Below are 26768 nucleotides of genomic sequence, written 5' to 3' on the forward strand. Positions count from 1 at the left end.
AATTTTTCCTCATCTCGGTCCAAAATGGCTGAGCTCTTATCTTGAGACTATGGCTATGGCAAACGTAGGTCCCTTAGAGGATGAGACCGGGAAATTAATAGTGGGAAACATGGAGATGGCAAAAATGCTGAACAAATATTTTGTTTCAGTCTTTACGGTAGAGGACACTAAGAATATCCCAACACTGGACAAACAGGGGGCTCTGGGGGGGCTGGGGGGGAGGAGCTAAATACGATTAAAATTACTAAGGAATTGGTATTCAGTAAATTAATGGGACTCAAGGCGGATAAATCCCCTGGACCTGATGGCTTACATCCTAGGGTCTTGAGAGAAGTGGCAGTAGGGATTGTGGATGCTTTGGTAATAATTTTCCAAAATTCTCTGGACTCGGCAAAGGTCCCAGCAGATTGGAAAACTGCTAATGTAACACCCTTATTTAAAAAGGGTAGTAGGCAGAAGGCTGGAAATTATAGACCAGTTAGCCTAACATCTGTGGTGGGTAAAATTTTGGAGTCTATTATTAAGGAGACAGTAGCAGAACATTTGGATAAACATAATTTAATAGGACAAAGTCAGCATGGCTTTATGAAGGGGAAGTCATGTCTGACAAATTTGCTTGAGTTCTTTGAGGACATAACGTACAGGGTGGATAAAGGGGAACCAGTGGACGTAGTGTATTTAGACTTCCAGAAGGCATTTGACAAGGTGCCACATAAAAGAATATTGCTCAAGATAAAGAATCACTGGATTGGGGGTAATATTCTGGCATGGGTGGAGGATTGGTTATCTAACAGGAAGCAGAGAGTTGGGATAAATGGTTCATTCTCGGACTGGCAACCAGTAGCCAGTGGTGTTCCGCAGGGGTCGGTGCTGGGTCCCCAACTCTTTACAATCTATATTAACGATTTGGAGGCGGGGACCGAGTGTAACATATCAAAGTTTGCAGATGATACAAAGATGGGAGGAAAGTGGAGAGTGAGGAGGACATAAAAAACCTACAAGGGGATATAGACAGGCTGGGTGAGTGGGCGGAGATTTGGCAGATGCAATACAATATTGGAAAATGTGAGGTTATGCACTTTGGCAGGAAAAATCAGAGAGCAAGTTATTATCCTAATGGCGTGAAACTGGAAAGTACTGCACTCCAAAGGGATCTGGGAGTCCTATTGCAAGAAAATCAAAAAGTTAGTATGCAGGTGCAGCAGGTGATCAAGAAGGCAAACTGAATGTTGGCTTTTATTGCTCGGGGGATAGAATATAAAAACAGGGAGGTATTGCTGCAGTTATATAAGGTATTCGTGAGACCGCACCTGGAATACTGCATACAGTTTTGGTCTCCATACTTAAGAAAAGACATACTTGCTCTCGAGGCAGTACAAAGAAGGTTCACTCGGTTAATCCCGAGGATGAGGGGGCGGACATATGAGGAGAGGTTGAGTAGATTGGGACTCTACTCATTGGAGTTCAGAAGAATGAGAGGCGATCTTATTGAAACATATAAGATTGTGAAGGGGCTTGATCGGGTGGATGTGGTAAGGATGTTCCCAAGGATGGGTGAAACTAGAACTAGGGGGCATAATCTTAGAATAAGGGGCTGCTCTTTCAAAACTGAGATGAGGAGAAACTTCTTCACTCAGAGGGTAGTAGGTCTGTGGAATTTGCTGCCCCAGGAAGCTGTGGAAGCTACATCATTGAATAAATTTAAAACAGAAATAGACAGTTTCCTAGAAGTAAAGGGAATTAGGGGTTACGGGGAGCGGGCAGGAAATTGGACATGAATTTAGATTTGAGGTTAGGATCAGATCAGCCATGATCTTATTGAATGGCGGAGCAGACTCGAGGGGCCGATTGGCCTACTCCTGCTCCTATTTCTTATGACCCCTAGTTCTAGACTCTCCAGCCAGGGGAAACAGCCTCTCAGCATCTACCCTGTCAAGCCCTCGAACAATTTTATATGTTTTAATGAGATCACCTCTCATTCTTCTAAACTCCAGAGAATATACTCAATCTCTCCTCATAGGACAACTCTCTTATCCCAGGAATCAATCTAGTGAACCTTTGTTGCACCCCCTCCAGGGCAAGTATATCATTCCTTAGATAAAATAAAAACAGAAAATTCTGGAAAGACTCAGCAAGTCAGGTAGCGTCTGTGGAGAAAGAAAGAGTTAATGTTTCAGGTCGATGACCCTTCATCAGAACTGAAAAAGTTGATGATTAAAAGTTTTTGAGCAAGTACAGAGCCAGGAAAGGGGGCGGGGGGGGGGGGTGGGGTGGAGAGGAGAACAAAAGGGAAGGTCTCTGATAGGGCGGAGGGTAGAAGTGATTAAATGACAAAAGGGATGATGGTGCAAGACAAGGAGGGTGGAAATGGAACAAGTAAAGAAACAAAAGATGGGTCTAGAGGAGCTGTAAATGGTGACATCAGAACCATTAGCAGCACTTGCTGTCCGAAAAAAACGATCTGAAGTTATTGAAATCAATGTTGAGTCCAGAAGGTTGTAAGGTGCCTAATCGAAAAATAAGGTGCTGTTCCTCGAGCTTCCGTGGAGCTTCATTAGAACAGCGTAAGAGGCTGAGGACAAAGAGGTCAGAATGGGAGTGGTACGGGGAATTAAAATGGCCTTCTTTAGCTCCATCTTTACTCCATTTACCCATCTTGGTTCCATATCCCTTAATACCATTTCCTAACAGCAATCAATCAATCTCAGTTTTTACATTTTCAATTGACCCCCAGCCTCAACAGCTTTTTAGGTGGGGAGGGGGGGAAAAAGAGAGTTCCAGATTTCCACTAACCTTTGTGTGGAGAAATGCTTCCTGAGATCACCCCTGAATTGTCTAGCTCTAATTTTAAGATTATTCCCCCTTTGTTCTGAACTCTTCCCACCAGAGGAAATAGTTTCTCTCTATCTACCCTATCGAATCCTTTAAGCATCTTAAACACCTCAATTAGATCACCCCGTAATCTTCTACAGTCAAGGGAATACAAGGCTTGTAGCTAGGCAACGTTAAGCCCGGGTTTTGAAAAGCCTGTGGGAAGAGTCGATGGAGGAAAGTGAGGGATTCAATGTTTATCAGAAGCTCAAAACTAATGAGGGAGAGCTGGAGACAACATGACCAGAATAAATTTCAAAATGCAGGTCACTTGGCTTATTTACAAATGGGTGCCATTTTTAGGAACCGTGTGCTCCCAAGGAATAACTTATTTCTGCTGTAAAATGATTTCTCAAAGTTTATTACAAAGAATTAAATGTTAGTTTAAAAAGTACATTTTCAAAATTAAACTCCATCAGTCTGTTTGTCAAAGGCCAGAACATATTGACAAAATTAATTACATTAAAGTCCATCTTCCAGACCTTATCTACAAAAGGAAATATACAACACAGCGGCCAATTACTGTTTCTCAAAGAACTCAAACTCATTACATTCTTAGAGCATGCAAGGACATTCAGTGATTCATTCTCCCTCCCGATAAGCAGACAGTCCTTCTTCCAGAGCCAGTAAGGGATTTTGGGAGGGCAAAGAAAACCAACACGACAAATTTGGTCCAAGAGGTTGCTTTTCCAGTGTTCCCATTTAATCCCAAATTTGGTTCGTATGTGAATTAATAACAAAAAAAAAAATCAATCGGGCACTCTCTTGGGATGTAGTGCAAACTACACACAGTTGCAAGAGAGTCCGTTCTCAGCGGAGTATATGCAACACTTAAATGAAAGGAAAACCATAACAGTATGAGATACGATCAAGACTGGGCACAGAATACAGACAAAACACTTGTCTTAGAGGCCACAGATTAACCCGTTCACTTCAGTTACAGATAGAAGAACAGTCCTTCAAATCGTGCATTTTAAACTCCATAATTAAGTAAAAACAAAAACTTGCAGGGTTTCAGAATATACAATGCAATAAAAAATTCCATATTGGTGCCAATGCATTCTCTCCATTTACATTTATTTACAGAATGAAGAAACATGCCCAAGTATGTACAAGGCAGCAAAGTGACAGGCAACATCGCAATATGTGCAGCGTTAAAAGGCAAAGTCTATCCTCTTGTTATTTTCCTGGAATGGATGGGTTATAACTAGCAGCATTCTCTCTTCCCTGTTCATGGAAGATGGTTAGCAGCTTTTGAAGGGCGGGATACTATGGGTTGCAGTTCTATGAACTTACCCCCACACAGAAATTGATTGAGTGGAAACACATTGAGAGCGTGAAGTGATTCATTTTGGTAGGAAGAATGAGAGGCAATTTAAACTAAATGGTACAATTAACTGGGGTGTAGGAACAGAGAGACCTGGGGGTGTATGTACACAAATCTTTGAAAGTGTCAGGACAAGTTGATAAGGCTGTTAAAAACAGCATTTGGGATCCTGGGCTTTCAAACAGAGGCATAGAGTACAAAAGCAAGGAAGTTATGGTAATCATTTATAAATCACTGGTTAGGCCTCACCTGGAGTACTGTGTCCAATTCTGCACCCCACACTTTAGGGAGGACGTCATGGCCTTGGGGAGGGTGCAGATGAGGTTTATTAGAATGATACCAGGGAAGAGGGACTTCAGTTATGTGCAGAGACTAGAGAAGCTAGGGTTGTTCTCCTTAGAGCAGAGAAGGTTAAGGGGAGATTAATAGAAATTTTTTAAATTATGAACGGTTTTGATAGAGTAAATAAGGAGAAACCGTTTCCAGTGGCAGAAGGGTCGGTAACCAGAGGACACAGATTTAAAGTAATTGGCAAAAGAACCAGAGGGGAGATGGAGGGGGAATTTTTTTTTATGCAGCGAGTTGTGATGCCTGAAAGGGTGGTGGAAGCAGATTCAATAGTAACTTTCAAAAGGGAATTGGAAAAAAATTGCAAGGCTATGGGGAAGGAGCAGGGGAATGGGACTATTTGGATAGCTCTTTCAAAGAGCCGGCACAGGCAAGATGGGCTGAATGGCCTCCTTCTGTGTTGTATGATTCTAAAGAAAGAATTTGAAGCCGAGTGAAAGATCTTTGTCTGTAAGCCAAACTCTTGAAATATTAAATGTGTGAACGATTTGTATAAAATTCCTTTCTCCACTATTTTAAACATGGCAGCTAACCAGTTTAAAATAAAACCAGTTAATGGCTCTGTTACGCAGCAGGTAAATGAATGAAATACAAACACACTGCTTGAAAGTGCGGTGGAAGCAGATTCAATCATAACTTTCAAAAAGGAATTGGATAAATACTTGAAGGGAAAAAATTTGCTCGGCTATGGGTAAAGAGCAGGGGAATGGGACTAATTGGATAGCTCTTTCAAAGAGCCAGCACAGGCACGATGGGCCGAATGGCCTGCTCCTGTGCTGTAACATACATTAACCACTCATGCCAACATTCCAAGAGACTCATATCGAGGCACTAGTTTCGAACCATTGCTCCAAGTGAATTTAAAAGCCAAAATCATGAGGATCTAAACTCGAGTGCAGACTTCTTTCACGTTCGCATAGTGTTTACATAAACCCTTTTTGGGAGACAATGCCTTTTTAATATTAGAAACGCAGAGGATTTTTTTCTTTTAAACTGATGCAGTAAGCGAGTTATCCGGTGGTACAGTGCAGTGTGAAAGATGAACGGCTGGTTTTTACACACATCCATACTCGTACCACACAGTCTGCTGCTCTCCACTGGGGTCAGGAGATGTCGGGGAGCTTTTCTGGCCGTTGGTGTTCCCTTTACTCGAGTCCTCCATGCCGGTCATGGCGTTGATGTACTCGGGAGACCTGCTCTGGGGGCTGGCGTTCGAAGCTTCGCACGGCCTGTGACTTCTACCTTTCTGCTCCTCGCTTGGATAAGAAACCGGCCGTACAGGAGAGACCAGAGCCACCTCTCCGCAGCGGGGGAGGGGTTTCGACTGGGCCGTGCGCTCGGTGGAAGGCAGGGCCGACGGGTGGTGCTGGTGCTGGTGCGGGTGTGGGTTGGGTGCGGCAAGCCTGTCCAGCTGGGCGTTAGAGTTACTGGGCGAGGAGCCTAGGCCTCGTCCGTTTCCGAGGCTGGCGGAGTGCTGCAGGACGGTTAGGGTCTTCTCGTCTTTTGGGGGAGCCAAGGAAAGGCGCCTGGGGTCCAAGGTCCGGCAGCTGATGTCGGCTATCGGAGAGGACCCCAGCACCCTGGCGGACTGTGGCCTCTCTCGTGGCGCCGGCTGGCTCCCGCTGCTTCTGCAGTCGCCAGTTGATTTCCAGCTGCTCTTCCCGTTGTCTCTGCTCAGCGGACTGTCCGTCGCCGACTTGTGCTGCGTCTCTTGCCTGTAGCCGTCGGGACCGTTGGCTCTCAGCACGTCGGCAGAGGCCAGGCTGAACGCCCGAGTCAGTGCGCAGTTTCTGGTATTTCCGGCAGGCGGGTGCTGGGGCTGCGCTGTTTTCTCAGTCTGCTTGGACGTGTTCGGAATGTTACCATGACTGGGGACCGTCAGCCAGGGAGAGGCCGGGCAGCTGGGCTGGGCCTGAACCGCGCTGGGGCGAGGGTTAGGTTTCACGTACTGCCCAGGTTTGGAGACTCTCCCGTCTCCTGAGTCAAAAGTGGTCTTTGTAGTGGGGGACACATAGCTGGTTGGCATTTTAGTACCTTCCTTTCTGTTGGGCTGCTCTCTAATCATTGACGGTTCACTTTTTTTCTTAAAGTAATCGCTCAGCATGTCATCTCGAATGCTGACCTGGAAGGGGGAAAAAAAACACACAAAGGACGTGTTGAAAATGTTTATTTAAGTCGAACATTTCTGAAATCTACCAGACCAAGTATCTAAAAAAAATTTTTTAAATGACTGGGATCTTTTAAACCTTTAGAAAATTCTGATTGGGCCTCAGCTGGAGTATTGTGTTCAGTCTGGGCACCACACTTTAGGAAGGATGTCAAGGCCTTAGAGTGGGTGCAGAAGAGATTTACTAGAATGGTGCCAGGGATGAGGGACTTCAGTTATGTGGAGAGATTGGAGAAGCTGGGGTTGTTCTCCTTAGAGCAGAGATTTGATAGAGGTGTTCAAAATCATGAAGGGTTTTGATAGAGTAAATAAGGAGAAACTGTTTCCAGTGGCAGAAGGGTCGGTAACCAGACGACACAGATTTAAGGTGATCGGCAAAACAGCCAGAGGTGACATGAGGAAACATTTTTTTACGTAGCGAATTGTTATGATCTGGAAAGCACGGCCTGAAAGGGTGGTGGAAGCAGATTCAATAGTAACTTGCAAAAGGGAATTAGATAAATGCTTGAAGGGAAAAAATTTGCAGGGCTATGAGGAAAGAGATGGGGAATGGGACTAATTGGATGGCTCTTTCAAAGAGCCGGCACAGGCACGATGGGCCGAATGGCCTCCTCCTGTGTTGTACCTACTATGATACTATCTTTAACGGAGGGGGAAAGGGAAGATCCATCCAATATCACATCCTTTAGGCAATAGGTATAATGAAGGGGGACAAGACAGTTCCTGTTCATAGCGAGTTATGTTAACTTAAATTGTCAATAGAAAAAAAACTAACAGCTCAGAAACAACTCCGAGTATAGTCCCATGTCATTCAGTTACACTAAAAGTGCAGTTGCACGTGGGTATGTCATAACTTAAGCTGCAAGTATACCCAAGATTCCATCACATATAGAGGAAGGTTGAGGCAAAAATTGCTGTGATTGACCCTAATTTCAGGTGGAGAAATTTTGGGCTGTTCTGGAGGGGGTGGAGGTGATAAATGTATCGGTAGCTGTACTAAATCTGATTGTTAAATTATTTTAAAGAAAGACTTGCCTTTTACGACCTCAGGGAATCCCAAAGCGCTTTACAGCCAATGAAGTATTTTTTTGAAGTGTAGTCACTGTTGTAATGTAGGAAACACAGCAGCCAATTTGCACACAGCAAGGCCCCACAATCAGCAATGAGATAAATGACCCGATAATCTGTTGGTCGAGGGATAATAGTGATGTTGGTCGAGGGATAAATATTGGCCTGCTCTTCTTCAAAATAGTGCCGTGGGATCTTATACATTCTCCTGAGGGAGCAGACGGGGCCTCGGCATAACATCTCATCCGTAAGACGGCACCTCAGGCAGTATAGCACCATGATCCTGAGGCAGGAGATTATGGCGAGTGTCCCAGCTAATCTGGGAGAGTTGTCAGTCCCATTTATTATCAACATGTATTTTCCAATTCTCACATTTCCATCAATTCTCCCAAACTAAAAGACTATTCTGAAAACACTGGAACTAAATTCTATTTTAAAAAATGATTAATTTTCTTCTCTCAGACCCGGATGCCAAGATTAGATATTTCCATTTTCTAGGCTTTATTCCTGGGCCATTAGTCCTACCCATGAACTCCAAGAAAAAATAATAGCAGTGTGAGCCACGCTATTCTATAGGGCTGATAGGAGGATGTGTACTCTTCAAGATACAATGCATTGAAACACACCAGGTTGGGATCATGACTCACTGTCTGACTGCATTCAGGAAATCCCCAAACCACTACAAAAAAAAGGCAGAAGTAATTACATTCTCAGCAGTCTTGGTGAATCATAACAGGCAAGAAATCTTTAAATGGCAACCAACTGCATTGATCACAGCTGTAGGATTAGGCACACAGCTTCAGGAAAGGGAGTCTGATTTTGCAATACTGATACTAATTGTGGGGAGACGGAAGTCGGCTTGCTCACATCACCTGGTAATGTGGCTTTGCTTGCCAACACAGATAATGGTAGAAGTTAAAGAAAAGAAAAGCTTGCATTTATTTTGCACCTTTCACAACCTCAGGATGTCCCAAAGCGCTTCACAGCCAATGAAATACTTTTGAAATGTAGCCACTGTTGTAATGTAGGAAAATGCAACAGCCAATTTGTGTACAGCAAGGTCCAACAAACAGCAATGTGACAACAACTAGATAATCTGTTTTTAGAATGCATGGCTGGAGAGATGGTGCAGGAGGGAGGGCTTTAGATTCCTGGGGCATTGGGACCGGTCCTGGGAAAGGTGGGACTTGAAGAGGCCGGATGGGTTGCACCTCAACGGAGCTGGGACCAATGTCCTTGTGGGGAGGTTTGTTAGTGCTGTGGGGGGTAGGTTAAAACTAATTTGACAGGGGGATGGGCACCAGGATGTAGCAATGGAAAGGAGAAACTAGGGGCACAAAGGATCGGGGTGGGGAGGGGAAATAGCACTAAAGTAAGTAATAGTACAGTATTAGGTGGGATCAGACTAAGGGAGAGTATAAGAAAGTCTAAGACTGGTTTACAGTGCATGTGTGTAAACGCATGAAGCGTGAAACAAGGTTGGTGAGCTGCAGGCACGTGGGAATATGATGTCGTGGTGATAACAGAGACCTGGCTCAAAAAAGAGCAGGATTGGGTACTAAATATCCCTGGATACAAGGTGTTCAGGAAAGATAGGGAAGGAAAAAAAGGAGGGGGGGGGGTGGTTGCAGTATTGATTAAGGAGAATATTGCAGTACTGGAGAAAGAGGATATCTTAGGGTTAGAGTTAAGAAATAAAAGAGGTGCCATTACACTACTGTATGCTATAGGCCACCAACTAGTGGGAAGGATATAGAGGAGCAAATTTGCAGGGAAATTACAGAGAGGTGCAAAAGCCATAGAGTAGTGATAGCATAGGGTACAGTAGCATAGTGGTTATGTTACTGGACTAGTAATCCAGAGGCCTGGACTAATAATCTGGGAGTCATGAGTTCAAATCCCACTATAGCATTTAAATTTAATTAAATAAAATCTGGAATTAAAAAAAAACTAGTATCAGTAATAGTAGCCATGAAACTACCGGATTGTCATAAAAACCCATCTGGTTCACTAATGCCCTTTAGGGAAGGAAAGCTGCCGTCCTTACCTGGTCTGGCCTATGTGTGAATCCAGACCCACAGCAATGTGGTTGATTCTGAAATGGCTGAGCAAGCCACTCAGTTGTCAAGAAGGTGGCTCACCACCACCTTCTCAAGGGCAATAAATGCTGGCCTTGTCAGTGATGTCCTCATCCCATGAACGAATAAAAAAAACCTATCCTAATATAGACTGTGATAACAATAATATAAGGGGCACAGAGGGGGAGGAATTTTTGAAATGTGTTCAGGATAAGTACGTTTCCAGCCCAATGAGGAAGGAGGCATTGCTGGACTTGCTTCTAGGGAATGAGGCGGGCCAAGTGGAACAAGTGTCAGTGGGGGAGCATTTAGGGAACAGCGATCATAGTATCATAAAGTTTAGAATAGCTATGGAAAAGGACACGGACCACTCTAAAGTAAAAATACTCAATTGGAGGAAGGCAAATTTCAATGAGATAAGTACAGATCTGGCCCGGGTAAATTGGAATCAAAGATTGGCAGGCAAAACTGTAATTGAACAGTGGGCGGCCTTTAAGGAGGAGATGGTTCGGGTACAGTCTGGGTACATTCCCACGAGGCAAAAAGATAGGGCAACTAAAGCCAGAGCTCCCTGGATGACAAATGAGAAAATGAGTAAGATGAAATGGAAAATAAGGGCGTATGACAGATGTCAAGTTGATAACACAAGTGAGAACCAGGCAGAATATAGAAGGTTCAGAGGGTAAGTGAAGAAGGAAATAAGGGGGGCAAAGAGAGAGTATGAGAATAGACTGGTGGCCAACATAAAAGGGAATCCAAAAGTCTTCTACAGGCATGTAAACAGTAAACAGATAGTAAGAGGAGGGGTGGGGCCAATTAGGGACCATAAAGGAGATCGACTCATGGATGCAGAGGGAATGGCTGAGGTACTAAATGAGTACTTTGCATCTGTCTTTACCAAGGAAGAAGATGCTGCCAGAATCTCAGTAAAGGATGATATAGTTGAGATACTGGATGGGCTAAAAATTGATAAAGAGGTACTAATGAAAGGCTGGCTGTACTTAAAATAGGTAAGTCACCCAGTCCGGATGGGATGCATCCTGGGTTGCTGAGGGAAGTAAGGGTGGAAATTGTGGAAGTACTGGCCGTAATCTACCAAACATCCGTAGATACGGGTGTGAAGCCAGAGGACTGGAGAATTGCAAATGTTACACCCTTGTTCAAAAAAGGGTGTAAGGATAAATCCAGCAACTGCAGGCCAGTCAGTTTAACCTCAGTGGTGGGGAAACTTTTAGAAACGATAATCCGGGACAGAATTAACAGTAACTTGGAATGTGATGGAATACTCTCCACTTGCCTGATGAGTGCAGCTCCAACAACACTCAAGAAACTCGACAGCATCCAGGACAAAGCAGCCCGCTTAATTGGCACCCCATCCACCACTGGCGCACTGTGGCTGCAATGTGTACCATCCACAGGATGCACTGCAACAACTCACCAAGGCTTCTTCGACAGCACCTCCCAAACTCGCAACCTCTACCACCTAGTAGGACAAGAGCAGCAGGCACATGGGAACACCACCACCTGCACGTTCCCCTCCAAGTCACACACCATCCCAACTTGGAAATATATCGTCGTTCCTTCATTGTCACTGGGTCAAAATCCTGGAACTCCCTTCCTAACAGCAGCGTGGGAGAACGTTCACCACACTGACTGCAGCAGTTCAAGGCGGCGGCTCACCACCACCTTCTCAAGGGCAATTGGGGATTGGCAATAAATGCTGGCCTTGCCAGCGACGTCCACATCCCATGAACGAATATAAAGAAAAAGGATACCTCAGAGGGAATATTCCTCTGAAAAGTGAAGAGGACAATGGAGGGGGAAGAAAACATGCTTGATGGTGGGATAACATAGGAGGCGAAAGATGATCTGGCAAGAGCAGAGGCTGGTGAAGAGGGGGAGTTAGGTGAGGGCTGAGGCACAGGAAATGGGGCAGACACAATCAAGTGCCTTGTCAACCATCGTTAAGGGAACGCTGGGCGGAGGAAAGAGGAGAATACAAAAGCTATGCTGTGGAAACTGGAGTCATCGGGGCAGATGCAAAGGAGATGAAAAAATGAGGAGAAAAGGAGTGAGCACTTACAGGAAGATAGCGGGAAGAGGCGTAACGCAGATAGGTATGGGCACACTGAGTTTGCCAAGTTCCAATTTTAGAACTGTCACCAGGTGCTGCTGTGTCATCTTTTTGCTGGTGAACAGCACTGCATTCAATAATAAAGTTGCTGAACTAGTTAGGTTGGTGATGATGTTTTGTCTGAAATCTCAGTCATGCACTTTTACCTTAAATCAGGTGAAGGCTCTCCTTGCCCCGAGTTATTTCTACGCAATGATGAAATTACTCGGAAAATATGCTTCGTAGGCTGAATTCTGTCATCCATGCGATGTACAAATGATCAAATTAAGGTCTGTTAAATCCATGGCCGAGTATCTTAAACCAGTGTATTTAAATACTATATTCCGAGTCTCCATCCTCTATAAATCTCTTCCCTCCCCCTCCAAGTCCAACATTAGCTCTATAGATACCAGTCTATCCTCAGCGTACTTTAATGATGCTGTACATTTAGAACCATAGAAGTCCACCACAGAAGGACACCATTCGGCCCATCGTGCCTATGCCGGCTCTTTGCTGGAACACCCCAAAAACCAATCCTACTGCCTGCTCCACCCTGTATCTTCCTCCACTTCAAATTTTATCTACTCATCATTACAACAGTGACTACACTTCAAAAGTACTTTACTGGCTGTGAAGAGCTTTCGTACAACCTGAGGTCGTGAAAGGCGTCATATAAATGCAATTTCTTTCTTTTCATCCATTAGAAAGGTGCCTCAACAATAGTCTAACAACTCCAGTAGAGAAATTTCTCCTTAACCTCTCCTCACAATTTATAAATTGATGGTCCATCGTCAACGACTCTCCAACCAGATGAAAGATTTACTCTACTCACCCCTTCAAAACCCTCACAATTTACAGAAACATATTTTGATGACAATATAAAAGCCAATCAGCCTTTTGCACCAAAACTCATTCAATTCCTTACATAGAACGTACAGCACAGAAACAGGCCATTCAGCCCAAATGGCCCATGCTGGTGTTTATGTTCCACATGAGCCTCCTCCCACCCCTCTTCATCTCACCCTATCCTTCTATTTCTTTCTCCCTCATGTGTTCATCCAGCTTTCCCTTACATACATCTATGCTAGTCGCCTCAACTACTCCTTGTGGTAGTAAGTTCCACATTCTAACTACTCCTTGGGTAATGAAGTTTCTCCTGAATTCCCTATTTATTAGTGACTATTTTATATTTATGACCCCTAGTTTTGGATTCCCCACAAGCGGAAGCATTTTCTCTACGTCTACACCATCACCCTCAGCCTTCTCTTTTCTAGAGAAAAGAGCCCCAGCCTGTACATAGAGTCATAGAAATTTATAGCACAGGAGGAGGCCATTTGGCCCGTCGTGTCTGTGCCGGCCGAAAAAGAGCTATCCAGCCTAATCCCACTTTCCAGCTCTCGGTCCATAAGCCTTGTAGGTTATGACAGTTCAAGTGCATATCCAAGTACTTTTCAAATGAGTTGAGGGTTTCTGCCTCTACCACCCTTTCAGGCAGTGAGTTCTAGACCCTTACCATCCTCCGTGTGAAAAAAAAATCTCCTCAGCTCCCCTCTATTCCTTCTACTAATTACCTTAAATCTATGCCCCCTGGTTATTGACCTCTCTGCTAAAGGAAATATGTCCTTCCTATCCACTCTATCCAGGCCCCTCATAATTTTATACACTTCAATTAAATCTCCCCTCAGCCTCCTCTGCTCCAAAGAAAACAACCCCGCCTATCCAATCTTTCCCCATAGTTAAAATTCTTCAGTCCTGGCAATGTCCTGTTAACCTGAAATTCCTGATAACTTGAAATTCACATTTCAATTATAAATTCTTACGTACACATTGATAATGGAAACTGCCACTGTAAACTTGTCATGCTGTTACTGCACTCTTCCCACAGTATCTTCCTTGGATTATAATGCAGGAGTTTGAGATCCCTATATCACTTTAGACACCTCGATTAGATTACCCCTTAACCGTCTATATTCAAGAGAACACAAGCCAAGTTTATGCAACCTGTCCTCATAATTTAACCCTTTAAGCCCCGGTATCATTCTGGTGAATCTGCACTGCACCCCCTCCAAGGCCAATATATCCTTCCTGAGGTGCGGTGCCCAGAACTGCATGCAGTATTCCAGATGGGGTTTGACCAAGGCTGTATACAATATCTGTGTGATTGGGATATCTCGGGGATAATTGCTTCAATCAAATACAGGCATCAGTGATGAACAAGATTTTGAAAATAATTCCAGTAGCTTTTCTACCTCTCCCCCGATCCTCCCAGGTCTAAGCAGTGCTTCTTGCCCAGATTATAAGGTGCTATTACTTTCCAGCTACCATATGGCAGCAATCCCTACCCAGTTTTACATCCCAATGCAATGCTTCTGATTTATGTGTTAATTGGATTTTGAGATCTGACTGCAAACGTCTAAACAACTGCAATTTTTAATTCGATGCCATGCTTGGTCAAACAGAACTTCAATTCGATCAATTGCCAGGCGTCCGACACAAACTGCACTGAGACCAGTCCAATGTGGGTCTTTTTCCATTCAATCACAGTATGTCCACGATGTATATTTAATCTAGAGTTCAATGCTCGGTGATGGTTTATTTTTGTTCGAGACGAGTTTTTCTCTCTCTCGCTGGCAACTGTCTCCCCTTTCATTTGGATTCTCCCTTTGCCCCATCCCTGGCTGCACAGAGAGTAAGCAGACAGCCTGTTCCTTGGGTCTCCAACATTGCTTTTTGGAATCAGCCAGCAGGAGGCAGTCATGAGCAGGAGAAGTTCAGCCTCCCCATAAAGACCACTGTTAGCAAACTGCCCCGAGGACCTATTCTGTATTATTACATCTCAGCCATCAAATTCTTAAGTTTAAAAAAAATCATAAAATGATTCATTTATAATTATTTCATAGAATATAAATTCAAAAGTAGTTTAGAATCCATTAAAATTATAATCTGATACATTAATCAACTACGTTCAAAGTGTCACCATCTCTTCATGGTGCAACGCAAAAATCATAGAATCAGAAATTTAGTATGAGGAGGCCACTATGCTTGTGCTGGCTCTGCACCTGAACTATCCACTCCCACCACCTTTCCCCGAATCCATTAATATTTTTCTTTGCTAGAGTTTAATTCCTTCCTAAATGTCAAGGTTTGACTCGGCTTCAATACGTTACATATCCTAAATAATCCTGCGTGTCAAAGAGATTTCCTCCAAACTTCCTCCTTAATAGGGCTAGAGAGAGAGAGAGAGAGGTCCCAATTTGACAAGGGTACTAAAACAGGAGGCATTACAAATAATTCTGAGGAGCAAAGGAAGTTGCAAGGAGATAGTGGTAAAGATGGAGGAATGTGCAAAAAAAGACATTAACAGCAGCAACTCAAGTGGAATAGTCCCTGGCGTGGGGCTTGAACCCACGGCCTTCTGACTCAAAGGCAAGAATGCTATATCCACAACATCACACAGATATAGATTCACGCAGACGTGCGATTCTTAATAATACTGAAGCATCTCATGAGAAGAAATTCATGATATTAACAATCTATGCCACATTTAACCCGTTGTACAACATTTTTATCCAGAAATGAGTGCTGCCAAACTGAGACGCAGTAAAAACATGCACCTGTCCGCCGTGGCTCAGTGGTAACACTCTCGCCCAGAGTCACAAGGTTGCGGGTTTAAGCCCCACTCCAGAAACTTGGGCACATAATCCAGGCTGACACGCCCAGTGCAGTTCAGAGGGAGTGCTGCACTGTTGGAGGTGTCGTCTTTCAGATGAGACTTAAAAGACCCCATGGCACCATTACGAAAAAGAACAGGGGAGCGGTGTCCTGGTCAATATTTATCCCTCAACCAACGTCACTAAAACCAATCATGAGGTCATTATCACAGTGATGTTTTTGGGACCTTGCTGTGCGCAAATTGGTTGCTGTGTTTTCTACATTACAACAGTGACGACACTTCAAAAGTACTCCATTGGTGGTGAAGTGCTTTGGGACATCCTGCGGCCACGAAAGGTTATGTTACTGGACGAGTAATCCAGAGGCCTGGACTAAAATCCAGAGTCATGAGTTCAAATCCCGCCACGGCAGCTGGCGAATTTAAATTCAATTAATTAAATTCAATTAATTAAATAAATAAAAAATCTGGAATTAAAATACTACTATCAGTAATGATGGCCATGAAACTACCGGATTGTCGTAAAAACCCATCTGGTTCACTAATGTCCTTTAGCGAAGGAAACCTGCCGTCCTTACCTGGTCTGGCCTATATGTGACTCCAGACCCACAGCAATGTGGTTGATTCTTAATTGCCCTCTGAAATGGCCCACCAAGCCACTCAGTTGTAAAACCTCGCTACGAAAAGTCACAATAAGAATAAAACCGGACGGACCACCCGGCATCGGACCACTAGGCACCGGACACGACAACGGCAAAACACCAAGCCCAGTCGACCCTGCAAGGTCCTCCTTACTAACATCTGGGGACTTGTGCCAAAATTGGGAGAGCTGTCCCACAGTCTCGTCAAGCAACAGCCTGACCTAGCCATACTTACAGAATCATACCTTTCAGCCAACGTCCCAGACTCTTCCATCACCATCCCTGGGTATGTCCTGCCCCACCGGCAGGACAGACCCACCAGAGGTGGCGGTACAGTGATATACAGTCAGGAGGGAGTGGCCCTGGGAGTCCTCAACATTGACTCTGGACCCCATGAAATCTCATGGCATCAGGTCAAACATGGGCAAGGAAACCTCCTGCTGATTACCACCTACCGTCCTCCCTCAGCTGATGAATCAGTCCTCCTCCATGTAAAGCACCACTTGGAGGAAGCACTGAGGGTAGCAAGGGCACAAAATGTACTCTGGGTGGGGGACTTCAATGTCCATCACCAAGAGTGGCTCGGCAGCACCACTACTGACCGAGCTGGCCGAGTCCTGAAGGACATAGCTGCCAGACTGGGCCTGTGGCAGGTGGTGAGCGAACCAACACGAGGGAAAAGCTTACTTGACCTCGTCCTCACCAATCTACCTGTCGCAAATGCATCTGTCCATGACAGTATTGGTAGGAGTGACCACCGCACAGTCCTCGTGGAGATGAAGTCCCGTCTTCGCACTGAGGACACCATCCAACGTGTTGTGTGGCACTACCACCGTGCTAAATGGGATAAATTCAGAACGGATCTAGCAGCTCAAAACTGGGCATCCATGAGGCGCTGTGGGCCATCAGCAGCAGCAGAATTGTATTCCAGCACAATCTGTAACCTCATGGCCCGGCATATTCTTCACTCTACCATTACCAACAAGCCAGGGGATCAACCCTGGTTCAATGAGGAGTGTAGAAGAGCATGCCAGGAGCAGCAACAGGCGTACCTAAAAATGAGGTGCCAACCTGGTGAAGCTACAACTCAGGACTACATGCATGCTAAACAGCGGAAGCAACATGCTATAGACAGAGCTAAGCGATTCCACAACCAACGGATCAGATCAAAGCTCTGCAGTCCTGCCACATCCAGTCGTGAATGGTGGTGGACAATTAAACAACTAACGGGAGGAGGAGGCTCTGCAAACATCCCCATCCTCAATGATGGCGGAGTCCAGCGCGTGAGTGCAAAAGACAAGGCTGAAGCGTTTGCAACCATCTTCAGCCAGAAGTGCCGAGTGGATGATCCATCTCAGCCTCCTCCCGATATCCCCACCATCACAGAAGCCAGTCTTCAGCCAATTCGATTCACTCCACGTGATATCAAGAAACGGCTGAGTGCACTGGATACAGCAAAGGCTATGGGCCCCGACAACATCCCAGCTGTAGTGCTGAAGACTTGTGCTCCAGAACTAGCTGCGCCTCGAGCCAAGCTGTTCCAGTACAGCTACAACACTGGCATCTACCCGACAATGTGGAAAATTGCCCAGGTATGTCCTGTCCACAAAAAGCAGGACAAATCCAATCCGGCCAACTACCGCCCCATCAGTCTACTCTCAATCATCAGCAAAGTGATGGAAGGTGTCGTCGACAGTGCTATCAAGCGACACTTACTCACCAATAACCTGCTCACCGATGCTCAGTTTGGGTTCCGCCAGGACCACTCGGCTCCAGACCTCATTACAGCGTTGGTCCAAACATGGACAAAAGAGCTGAATTCCAGAGGTGAGGTGAGAGTGACTGCCCTTGACATCAAGGCAGCATTTGACCGAGTGTGGCACCAAGGAGCCCGAGTAAAATTGAAGTCAATGGGAATCAGGGGAAAAACTCTCCAGTGGCTGGAGTCATACCTGGCACAAAGGAAGATGGTAGTGGTTGTTGGAGGCCAATCATCTCAGCCCCAGGACATTGCTGCAGGAGTTCCTCAGGGCAGTGTCCTAGGCCCAACCATCTTCAGCTGCGTCATCAATGACCTTCCCTCCATCATAAGGTCAGAAATGGGGATGTTCGCTGATGACTGCACAGTGTTCAGTTCCATTCGCAACCCCTCAAATAATGAAGCAGTCCGAGCCCGCATGCAGCAAGACCATCGCCGAATCCCCCACCATCAACATCCTGGGGGTCACCATTGACCAGAAACTTAACTGGACCAGCCATATAAATACTGTGGCTACGAGAGCAGGTCAGAGGCTGGGTATTCTGCGGCGAGTGACTCACCTCCTGACTCCCCAAAGCCTTTCCACCATCTACAAGGCACAAGTCAGGAGTGTGATGGAATACTCCCCACTTGCCTGGATGAGTGCAGCTCCAACAACACTCAAGAAGCTCGACACCATCCAAGATAAAGCAGCCCGCTTGATTAGCACCCCATCCACCACCCTGAACATTCACTCCCTTCACCACCGGCGCACCGTGGCTGCAGTGTGCACTATCCACAGGATGCACTGCAGCAACTCGCCAAGGCTTCTCCGACAGCACCTCCCAAACCCACGACCTCTACCACCTAGAAGGACAAGAGCAGCAGGCACATGGGAACAACACCACCTGCACGTTCCCCTCCAAGTCACACACCATCCCGACTTGGAAATATATCGCCGTTCCTTCATTGTCGCTGGGTCAAAATCCTGGAACTCCCTTCCTAACAGCACTGTGGGAGAACCGTCACCACACGGACTGCAGCGGTTCAAGAAGGCGGCTCACCACCACCTTCTCAAGGGCAATTAGGGATGGGCAATAAATGCTGGCCTCGCCAGCGACGCCCACATCCCGTGAACGAATAAAACAAAAAAATATAAATGTAAGTCTTTTTTTTTGGTCTCTTGCGCATCCCCGATTTTAATCGCTCCACCATTGGCGGCCGTGCTTTCAGCTGCCTAGGTCCTATGCTCTGCAATTCCCTCCCTAAACCTCTCTCTCTCTTTCTCCTCATTTAAGACACTTCTTAAAACCTACCTCTTTGACCAAGCTTTTGGTCACCTGTCCTAATATCTCCTTATGTGGCTTGGTGTCAAATTTTGTTTGATAATCGCTCCTCTGAAGCGCTTTGGGACGTTTTACTACGTTAAAGGCACTAAATAAATGCAAGTTGTAATATAAAATAAGTCCAGCTGCTGACAAGTTGCACCTCACTGTTCCTGGAAAAAACAAAATCTCTGGTATTTTCAAAAATAACTGTGCGGCTCAAAGAAAGCTTAAAACAAAAACACACACACAGCAAACTAGGAGAAGGGAGAAAATTAGAGATGACAAATCGTCTCCTTTAGTTGAGGTGTTGCGGCCAGACAGGTCCCCTCCTGTAGTATTCTTTTGCCCCAGGTACACTCAGTGGGTGGCGATGGTATCGAAATGAGTTAAGAATGTTTTGAGAAGAATTCTCGTCATCTTTGGCACTCCTTCCAGCCTTTGTTAATGTTGCAACACGGTCCTTATTGTATAAAATACATGGTTTTGTGATTTCGGTGTTTCAGAAATTGTACTAGGATCAGATTACCCGTGGCTAGTGGTTGGTGATTGCTACGTCTGCAGGTTTTGTGTCGGGAACTGTTGTTTCTGGTAACAAAAAGCCCCTATTGACCATCGGAGTCGGGTATCCTTCTGCGCTTCACTCGGGATCGCCAACTCTGATTGGACGTATTCCTTTGTCACATGATCTCTTGCCACCACCCCCCACCCCACCATTACTACTATTGGTCGCCCGACGCGTCTAATCTCCAGGTGCCCCGCCAATCGGAACGTGAACAGACTCTTCGTTACCCGATTGGATGATTCTTGACGATAAGTGAAGGAGCCTTTTCTTCCCCCCCCTACATTGTGGATATTTTTTATAACTAATAAATATAAATATTCAAGGAAAATGGAAATAAAACATGCAATTTTTTTAATGCCCCTATGACTTTTCTCCTGGGTTTTTGCTGTCAGCAATGTCAAGGAGATTAATCTTTAACTCCTGGAGACTCCAGGACAATCCTGGAGGGTTGGCAACTCCCAGATTCTCTGCGTGCTTGCTGCAAAAACAAAAAGCGGTTTTCAAAAAGGCAGTGCTGCACCGGCAATACATTCCTGGAACATGGGCGTTGCTGACAAGGCAGTTCCAGTTACCCTGAAGACGTGAGTCGCCCATGTAATGTGGGACTGGAGTCACCAGACGTGGTAACGTTGCCAGGCCAGAGGAGACCAGAATGCAGTAGCTTTCGTGGTCGTTTCTTTCCTGGTGCTGACCCCTCCCCCCAAACCAGCAACTGTGGCTCAGTGGGTAGCACTCTTGCCTCTGAGTCAGAAGGCTGTGGGTTCAAGCCCCACTCCAGGAACTTAAGCACAAAATCCAGGTTGACACTCCCAGTGCCAGTACCGAGAGAGTGCCGGCTTTCAGATGAGACGTTAAACCCGAGGCCCCGTCTGCCCTCTCAGGTGGACATAAAAGATCCCATGACACTATTTCAAAGAAGAGCAGGAAAGTTCTCCCCAGTGTCCTGGCCAATATTTATCCCTCAACCAAACCGACTGTCTGGTCATTTATTTCATTGCTGTTTGTGGGCCTTGCTATGTGCAAATTGGCTGCTGCATTAAGCGCCTTGGGATGTTTTACTACGTTAAGATGCTACATAAATGCCAGTTGTTGTTATTACAACAGTGACTACACTTCAAAAGTACTTCATTAGCTGTGAAGCATTTTGGGACATCCTGAGGTTATGAAAGGCGCGATTTAAATTCAAGTTCTTTCTTTCTAATGGGATCAAGCTCCCTACAGGAATTTGAACTGATAACTGAAGCTGGCAGTGCAGTGTTGTACTGAGGGAGTGCTACATTGCCCTTTGGATGAGATGATAAAGATCCCACAGCACTATTCGAAGGAGAGAAGGTCTTAAAGATAACATGGCACTATTCGATAAGCAGGGAGTTCTCCCGGTATCCTGGCCAACAATGCTCCTCATTCAATAACACCAAACAATTTATCATTCATCTCACTGCTGTTGGTGGAATCTAGCTCTGCACAAAATGGGTTAAATACGCACCGCACTTCAAAGTAACTTTGAGACTTTCGAGAGGTGTAAGTGAGGGGCTATATAAATGCAAGTCTCTTCCTTTCACTGGGAGACGAAAAAGGACTAAGGAGGTTGAGTCACGTGAAAGCAGGCACTATTTTTGGGGTATTGGAAAGAGAGCAAAGGATGGACTTCACTGTAACACATAGGCAGGGCACAAGATGAGAGCTCTTTGAACGTGGCTTTGGAGCATTACTTACACTGGTGGGCGACTGCCCACTCTCCTGTAGAAACTCCTCCAACGTCACCATTTCACTGCCAGGTGAGGAAGGTCGTGTTCTGCTGGGGGCCTGGCTCTCCTTCACCCTCTGCAGGGTGCTGTAGGATCCAGGGCTCCTCCGTGATATCAAGGGCTCCACATTACTGTTGGCCAGGAAGACAGAACTGGAACGATAAAGATAGTTTTCTTTGGGACCCGCTCCGACATCTCGACTGGGCACAAGGTCGTCACTGCTGAGGCTCTGTGGTCTGCTGTCACTTGGGACTGTAGCACCTAGCAAAAGGAAAAAAAAAGGGAACAAGGGTGAATGTAAAAAATTTAAAAGGGGAAGTGAAAAAGGAAATATGAGGGGCAAAGAAAGAGTATGAGAATAGACTAGCAGCTAACATAAAAGGGAATCCAAAAGTCTTCTATAGGCATATAAATAGTGAACGGGTAGTAAGGAGGGGGAGGAGGGGTGGGGCCGATTAGGGACCAAAAAGGAGATCTACGCATGGAGGCAGAGGGCATAGCTGAGGTACTAAATGAGTACTTTGCATCTGTCTTTACCAAGGAAGAAGATGCTGCCAAAGTCACAGTAAAAGAGGAGGTAGTTGAAATACTGGATGGGGTAAAATTTGATAAAGAGAAGATACTAGAAAGGCTGGCTATGCTTAAAATAGATAAGTCACCCGGTCCGGATGGGATGCATCCTAGGTTGCTGAGGGAAGTAAGGGTGGAAATTGCAGAGGTGTTGGCAATAATCTTCCAATCCTCCTTAGATACGGGCACCCCCAGAGGACTAGAGAATTGCAAATGTTACACCCTTGTTCAAAAAAGGTTGTAAGATAAACCCAGCAAGTACAGGCCAGTCAGTTTAACCTCGGTGGTGGGGAAACTTTTAGAAACGATAATTCGGGACAAAACTAATAGTCACTTGAACAAGTGTGGATTAATAAAGGACAGCCAGCACAGATTTGTTAAAGGCATATTGTGTTTAACTAACTTGATTGAGTTTTTTGATGAAGTAACAGAGAGGGTCGATGAGGGCAATGCGGTTGATGTGGTGTATATGGACTTTCAAAAGGCGTTTGATAAAGTGCCACATAATAGGCTTGTCAGTAAAATTGAAGCCCTTGGAATAAAAGGGACAGTAGCAGCATGGATACAGAATTTGATGAGTGACAGGAAACAGAGAGTAGTGGTGAACGGTTGTTTTTCGGACTGAAGGAAGGTATACAGTGGTGTTCCCCAGGGATCGGTACTAGGACCATTGCTTTTTTTGATATATATTAATGACTTGGACTTGGGTGTACAGGGCACAATTTCCAAATTGCAGATGACACAAAATTTGGAAGGGTAGTAAACAGTGAGGAGGATAGTGATAGACTTCAGGAGGACATAGACAGTCTGGTGGAATGGGCAGACACGTGGCAGATGACATTTAATGCAGAGAAGTGCGAAGTGATACATTTTGGCAGGAAGAATGAGGAGAGGCAATATAAACTAAATGGTACAATTCTAAAAGGGGTGCAGTACAGAGAGTCCTGGGGGCAAATGTGCACAAATCTTTGAAAGAGGCAGGACAGGTTGAGAAAGTGGTTAAAAGCATACGGGATCCTGGGTTTTATAAATAGAGGCATAGAGTACAAAAACAAGAAAGTTATGTTGAACCTTTATAAAACACTGGTTTGGACACAGCTGGAGTATCGTGTCCAATTCTGGGCACTACACTTTAGGAAGGACGTGAAGACCTTAGAGAGGGTGCAGAAAAGATTTAGTAGAATGGTTCTAGGGATGAGGGACTTCAGTTACGTGGATAGACTGGAGAAGCTGGGGTTGTTCTCCTTAGAGCAGAGAAAATTAAGAGGAGATTTGATAGAAGTGTTCAAAATCATGAAGGGTTTAGATAAAGTAAATAAAGAGAAACTGTTCCCATTGGCTGATGGGTCGAGTACCAGAGGACACAGATTTAAGGTGATTGGCAAAAGAACCAAAGGCGTTGTGAGGACAAACTTTTTTTTTAAACAGAGTGAGTAGTTATGATCTGGAATGTGCTGCCTGAAAGGGCGATGGAAGCAGATTCAATCGTGGCTTTCAAAAAGGAATTGGATAAATATTTGAAGGGAAAAAATTTGCAGGGCTACGGGGAAAGAGCGGGGGAATGGGACTAACTGGATTGCTCTTACAAAGAGCTGGCACAGGATCGATGGGCCAAATGGTTTCCCTCTGAGCTGTAACGATGCTATGATTCTGGGGTTAAAGCCAAGTATGCAATAAATATTACACTGTTATATTGGGGTGGTATTAATAGAACGCGAGTTCAAATCCCACCATGGCAGTTTGTGAATTTGCATTCAGTTTAAAAAGTTCTGCAAATAAAAGCTGGCATCAGTAAATGTGACCATGAAGCTGTCGGATTGCCGTAAAATCCCAACTGGTTCACTCATGTCCTTCAGGGAAGGAAACCTGCCGTCCTTACCTGGCCTGAGCCTATATGTGACTCCAGCCCCACACCAAAGAGATTGACTCTTAACTGCCCCCTGAAGGCAAGATACTCAGTTGGGCAGCTAGGGATGGTCAATAAATGCCTGCCTTACCTGTGACGCCCACATCCTGAGAATGAATAATAATAGACGTGTTTGATGCTCTTGGTTAGGAAAGGAGGAAAGAGATCTTGGGTAGAGGAATCCACGACTGAGACAGTCATGCGTGGACCGTGGAAGGAGAAGGCTTGACTAGATAATTGGACTTTTCATCTTATTTATAATATTAGAAGAATTAATTTGCAGCATCCACTGATATGCAGCTTCTTTTGATCCGAGTTCTGGAGTTGGAACTAGATCTGGCACAGACCTGGTGAGTGCTTGCTTTTTTTAAAATCAGACCATCGCCAGGAGGAGACGCTCTGAATACGCACCTGGACTTGGGACGTTTTACTACGTTAAAGGCGCTATATAATTGCAGGTTGTTCTGGTTCTTGTGGTGGTGTGAACGACAGATCCCTCTAAAATCCAGGTACAAAAGTTGGAATATTCACGAAAACACAAAAGTAAGTGTGAGGCCATCCATTTTGGACCAAAAAAGGATAGATTCGACTATTTTTTAAATGGTGAAAAGCTAGGAACAGTGGAGGTCCAAAGAGATTTAGGGGTCCAGACCACTAAAATGTAGTGAGTGGTCAGGTACAAAAAATAATCAAAAAGGTTAATGAAATGTTCGTCTTTATAACTAGAGGGCTGGAATATAAAGGGGAGGCAGTTTTGCTACAGCTAACCAAAGCCCTGGTTAGACCACACCTGGAATACTGTGTACAGTTCCGGGCACCACACCTTAGAAAGGATATATTGGCCTTGGCAGGTGTGCAGCGCAGATTCACCAGAATGTTACCGGGACTCCAAGGGTTAGATTATCAGGAAAGATTACATAAACTAGGCTTGTATTCCCTGGAATATAGAAGGTTAAGGGGTGTTTGATTGAGGTTTTTAGGATTTTGAAAGGAATTGATAGGGTAGATAGAGAGAAACTTTTTCCGTCCGTGGGGAAGTCTAGGACAAGGGAACATAACCTTAAAATCAGAGCCGGGCCATTCAGGAGGGAAGTTAGGTCGCACTTCTTCAGGCAAAGGGTGGTGGAAGTGTGGAACTCACTCCCACTAAAAGCAGTCGATGTTAGCTCAATTAATAATTTTGAATCTGAGAGCGGTAGATTTTTGCTAGCCAAGGGTATTAAGGGATATGAAGCCAAGGCGGATGGATAGAGTTAGGATACAGATCAGCCATTGAATGGTGGAACAGACTAGAGGGACTGGCCTTCTCCTGTTCCTATGTCTCTACCTTCTGTTCACTACTCACACTAACCCCACAATCCCAACCTCCCTCTCTCGATCTATTTAAGGGAGACCCAAGTGAAGAAAGCAGTGTAGGGGTAGGATTTAGCATTAAGAGACTAAATGTTTAAAAATCCACAGCCTAATACGTAGCTCTACATTCTGGAGATCCAACATGCCATGCCACTTCACTGCAATCTGGGATCGCGATGGCACAACATCAAGGTGGAAAGCTACAGAAGAAAACTGCAACGCGAAGATATCTGACAGGTGAGCAACTCACGTGCTTTGTAAGTACGTGTTGTGTACGTCACAGCAAGAGCCTCCAGTGGGACCTACGGGGGGTTCATTTTCTTTTGGACGGGGTGGCAGCCAATGGCTAAATTTGCAGACATTTTGAAGCCTTGTTTGAAAGAAGCATTCAGTTACCTTTGGTGTTTAGTGGGGAGGCTGCGTTAGAACTGTTCCTGCTACTCTCTGAACTACTGAGCCTCGAGGCTGTAAGAGAAATGAACCTGTCAGTTTTATCCTCTGCCAAGAGCAACAGTGTCACAACTCAAGTCAGTCACTAGATAGACAGGCCATGGCTCAGTGGGTAGCAATCTCGCCTATGAGTCCAGAGACTTGAGCGCATAATCCAGGCCGACACTCCCAGTGCAGTACTGAGGGAGTGCTGCACTGTTGGAGGTGCCTTCCTCTGGATGAGACATGAAACCGAGGCCCCATCCGCCTATTGAGGTGGATGTAAAAGATCCCCATGCTTTTATAAAGTGCAGGAAGCTCTCCCAGTGTCCTGGTCAACACACTTCTCTCAATCAACACCACCAAAAGCAGATTAACTGGTCATTTACCTCATATCTGTTTGTGGGACAATGCTGTGCACAAATTAGCTATCATGCTCGACTGAAAAAACAGTAGCATGGATCGAGGCACCTGGTTATGAGGCACAGCTTCTATTGCTGCTTGCATCCAGGCTGCACAGTCAGAGGTGTCGTTTTTCAGATGAGATGTTAAACTGAGGTCCCTATCTGACCTGTCAGATGGATGTAAAAGATCCTGAGGCACTATTTCATAAGATTTACAAGGATGATACCAGAACTGAGAGGATATACTTATCAGGAAATATTGAGCAGGCTGGGGCTCTTTTCTCTAGAAAAGAGAAGACTGAGGGATGACCTGATAGAGGTCTTTAAGATTATGAAAGGGTTTGACAGGGTAGACATAGGGACGATGTTTCCACTTGTGAGGAAGACCAGAACTAGAGGGCCATAAATATAAGACAGCAACTAATAAATCCAATAGAGAATTCAGGA

At 45.1% G+C, this 26768-nt stretch overlaps 1 protein-coding gene across 4 annotated transcripts in view; it reads right to left on the reverse strand.

Annotated features, from left to right (window-relative positions):
• Nucleotides 1-3228: 3228 nt before the first annotated feature.
• Nucleotides 3229-26768, reverse strand: part of ccdc88c (coiled-coil domain containing 88C) — a 290680-nt gene continuing 267140 nt past the window's right edge. For 2 of the 4 annotated variants that reach the window (XM_067992074.1, XM_067992077.1), the window contains 3 exons: nt 25885-25953; nt 21628-21920; nt 3229-6668 (listed from right to left, as the gene is read on the reverse strand). In XM_067992074.1, coding sequence (XP_067848175.1) covers nt 5601-6668; nt 21628-21920; nt 25885-25953 — 1430 coding nt within the window. In that variant the 3' untranslated portion in view covers nt 3229-5600. The remainder of the gene's footprint in view (nt 6669-21627; nt 21921-25884; nt 25954-26768) is intronic. The other 2 variants (XM_067992076.1, XM_067992075.1) reach the window with 1 other exon arrangement.

The sequence above is a fragment of the Heptranchias perlo genome, chromosome 10 (genome assembly GCF_035084215.1).
Source record: "Heptranchias perlo isolate sHepPer1 chromosome 10, sHepPer1.hap1, whole genome shotgun sequence".
In the NCBI taxonomy this organism is placed as follows: Eukaryota; Metazoa; Chordata; class Chondrichthyes; order Hexanchiformes; family Hexanchidae; genus Heptranchias; species Heptranchias perlo.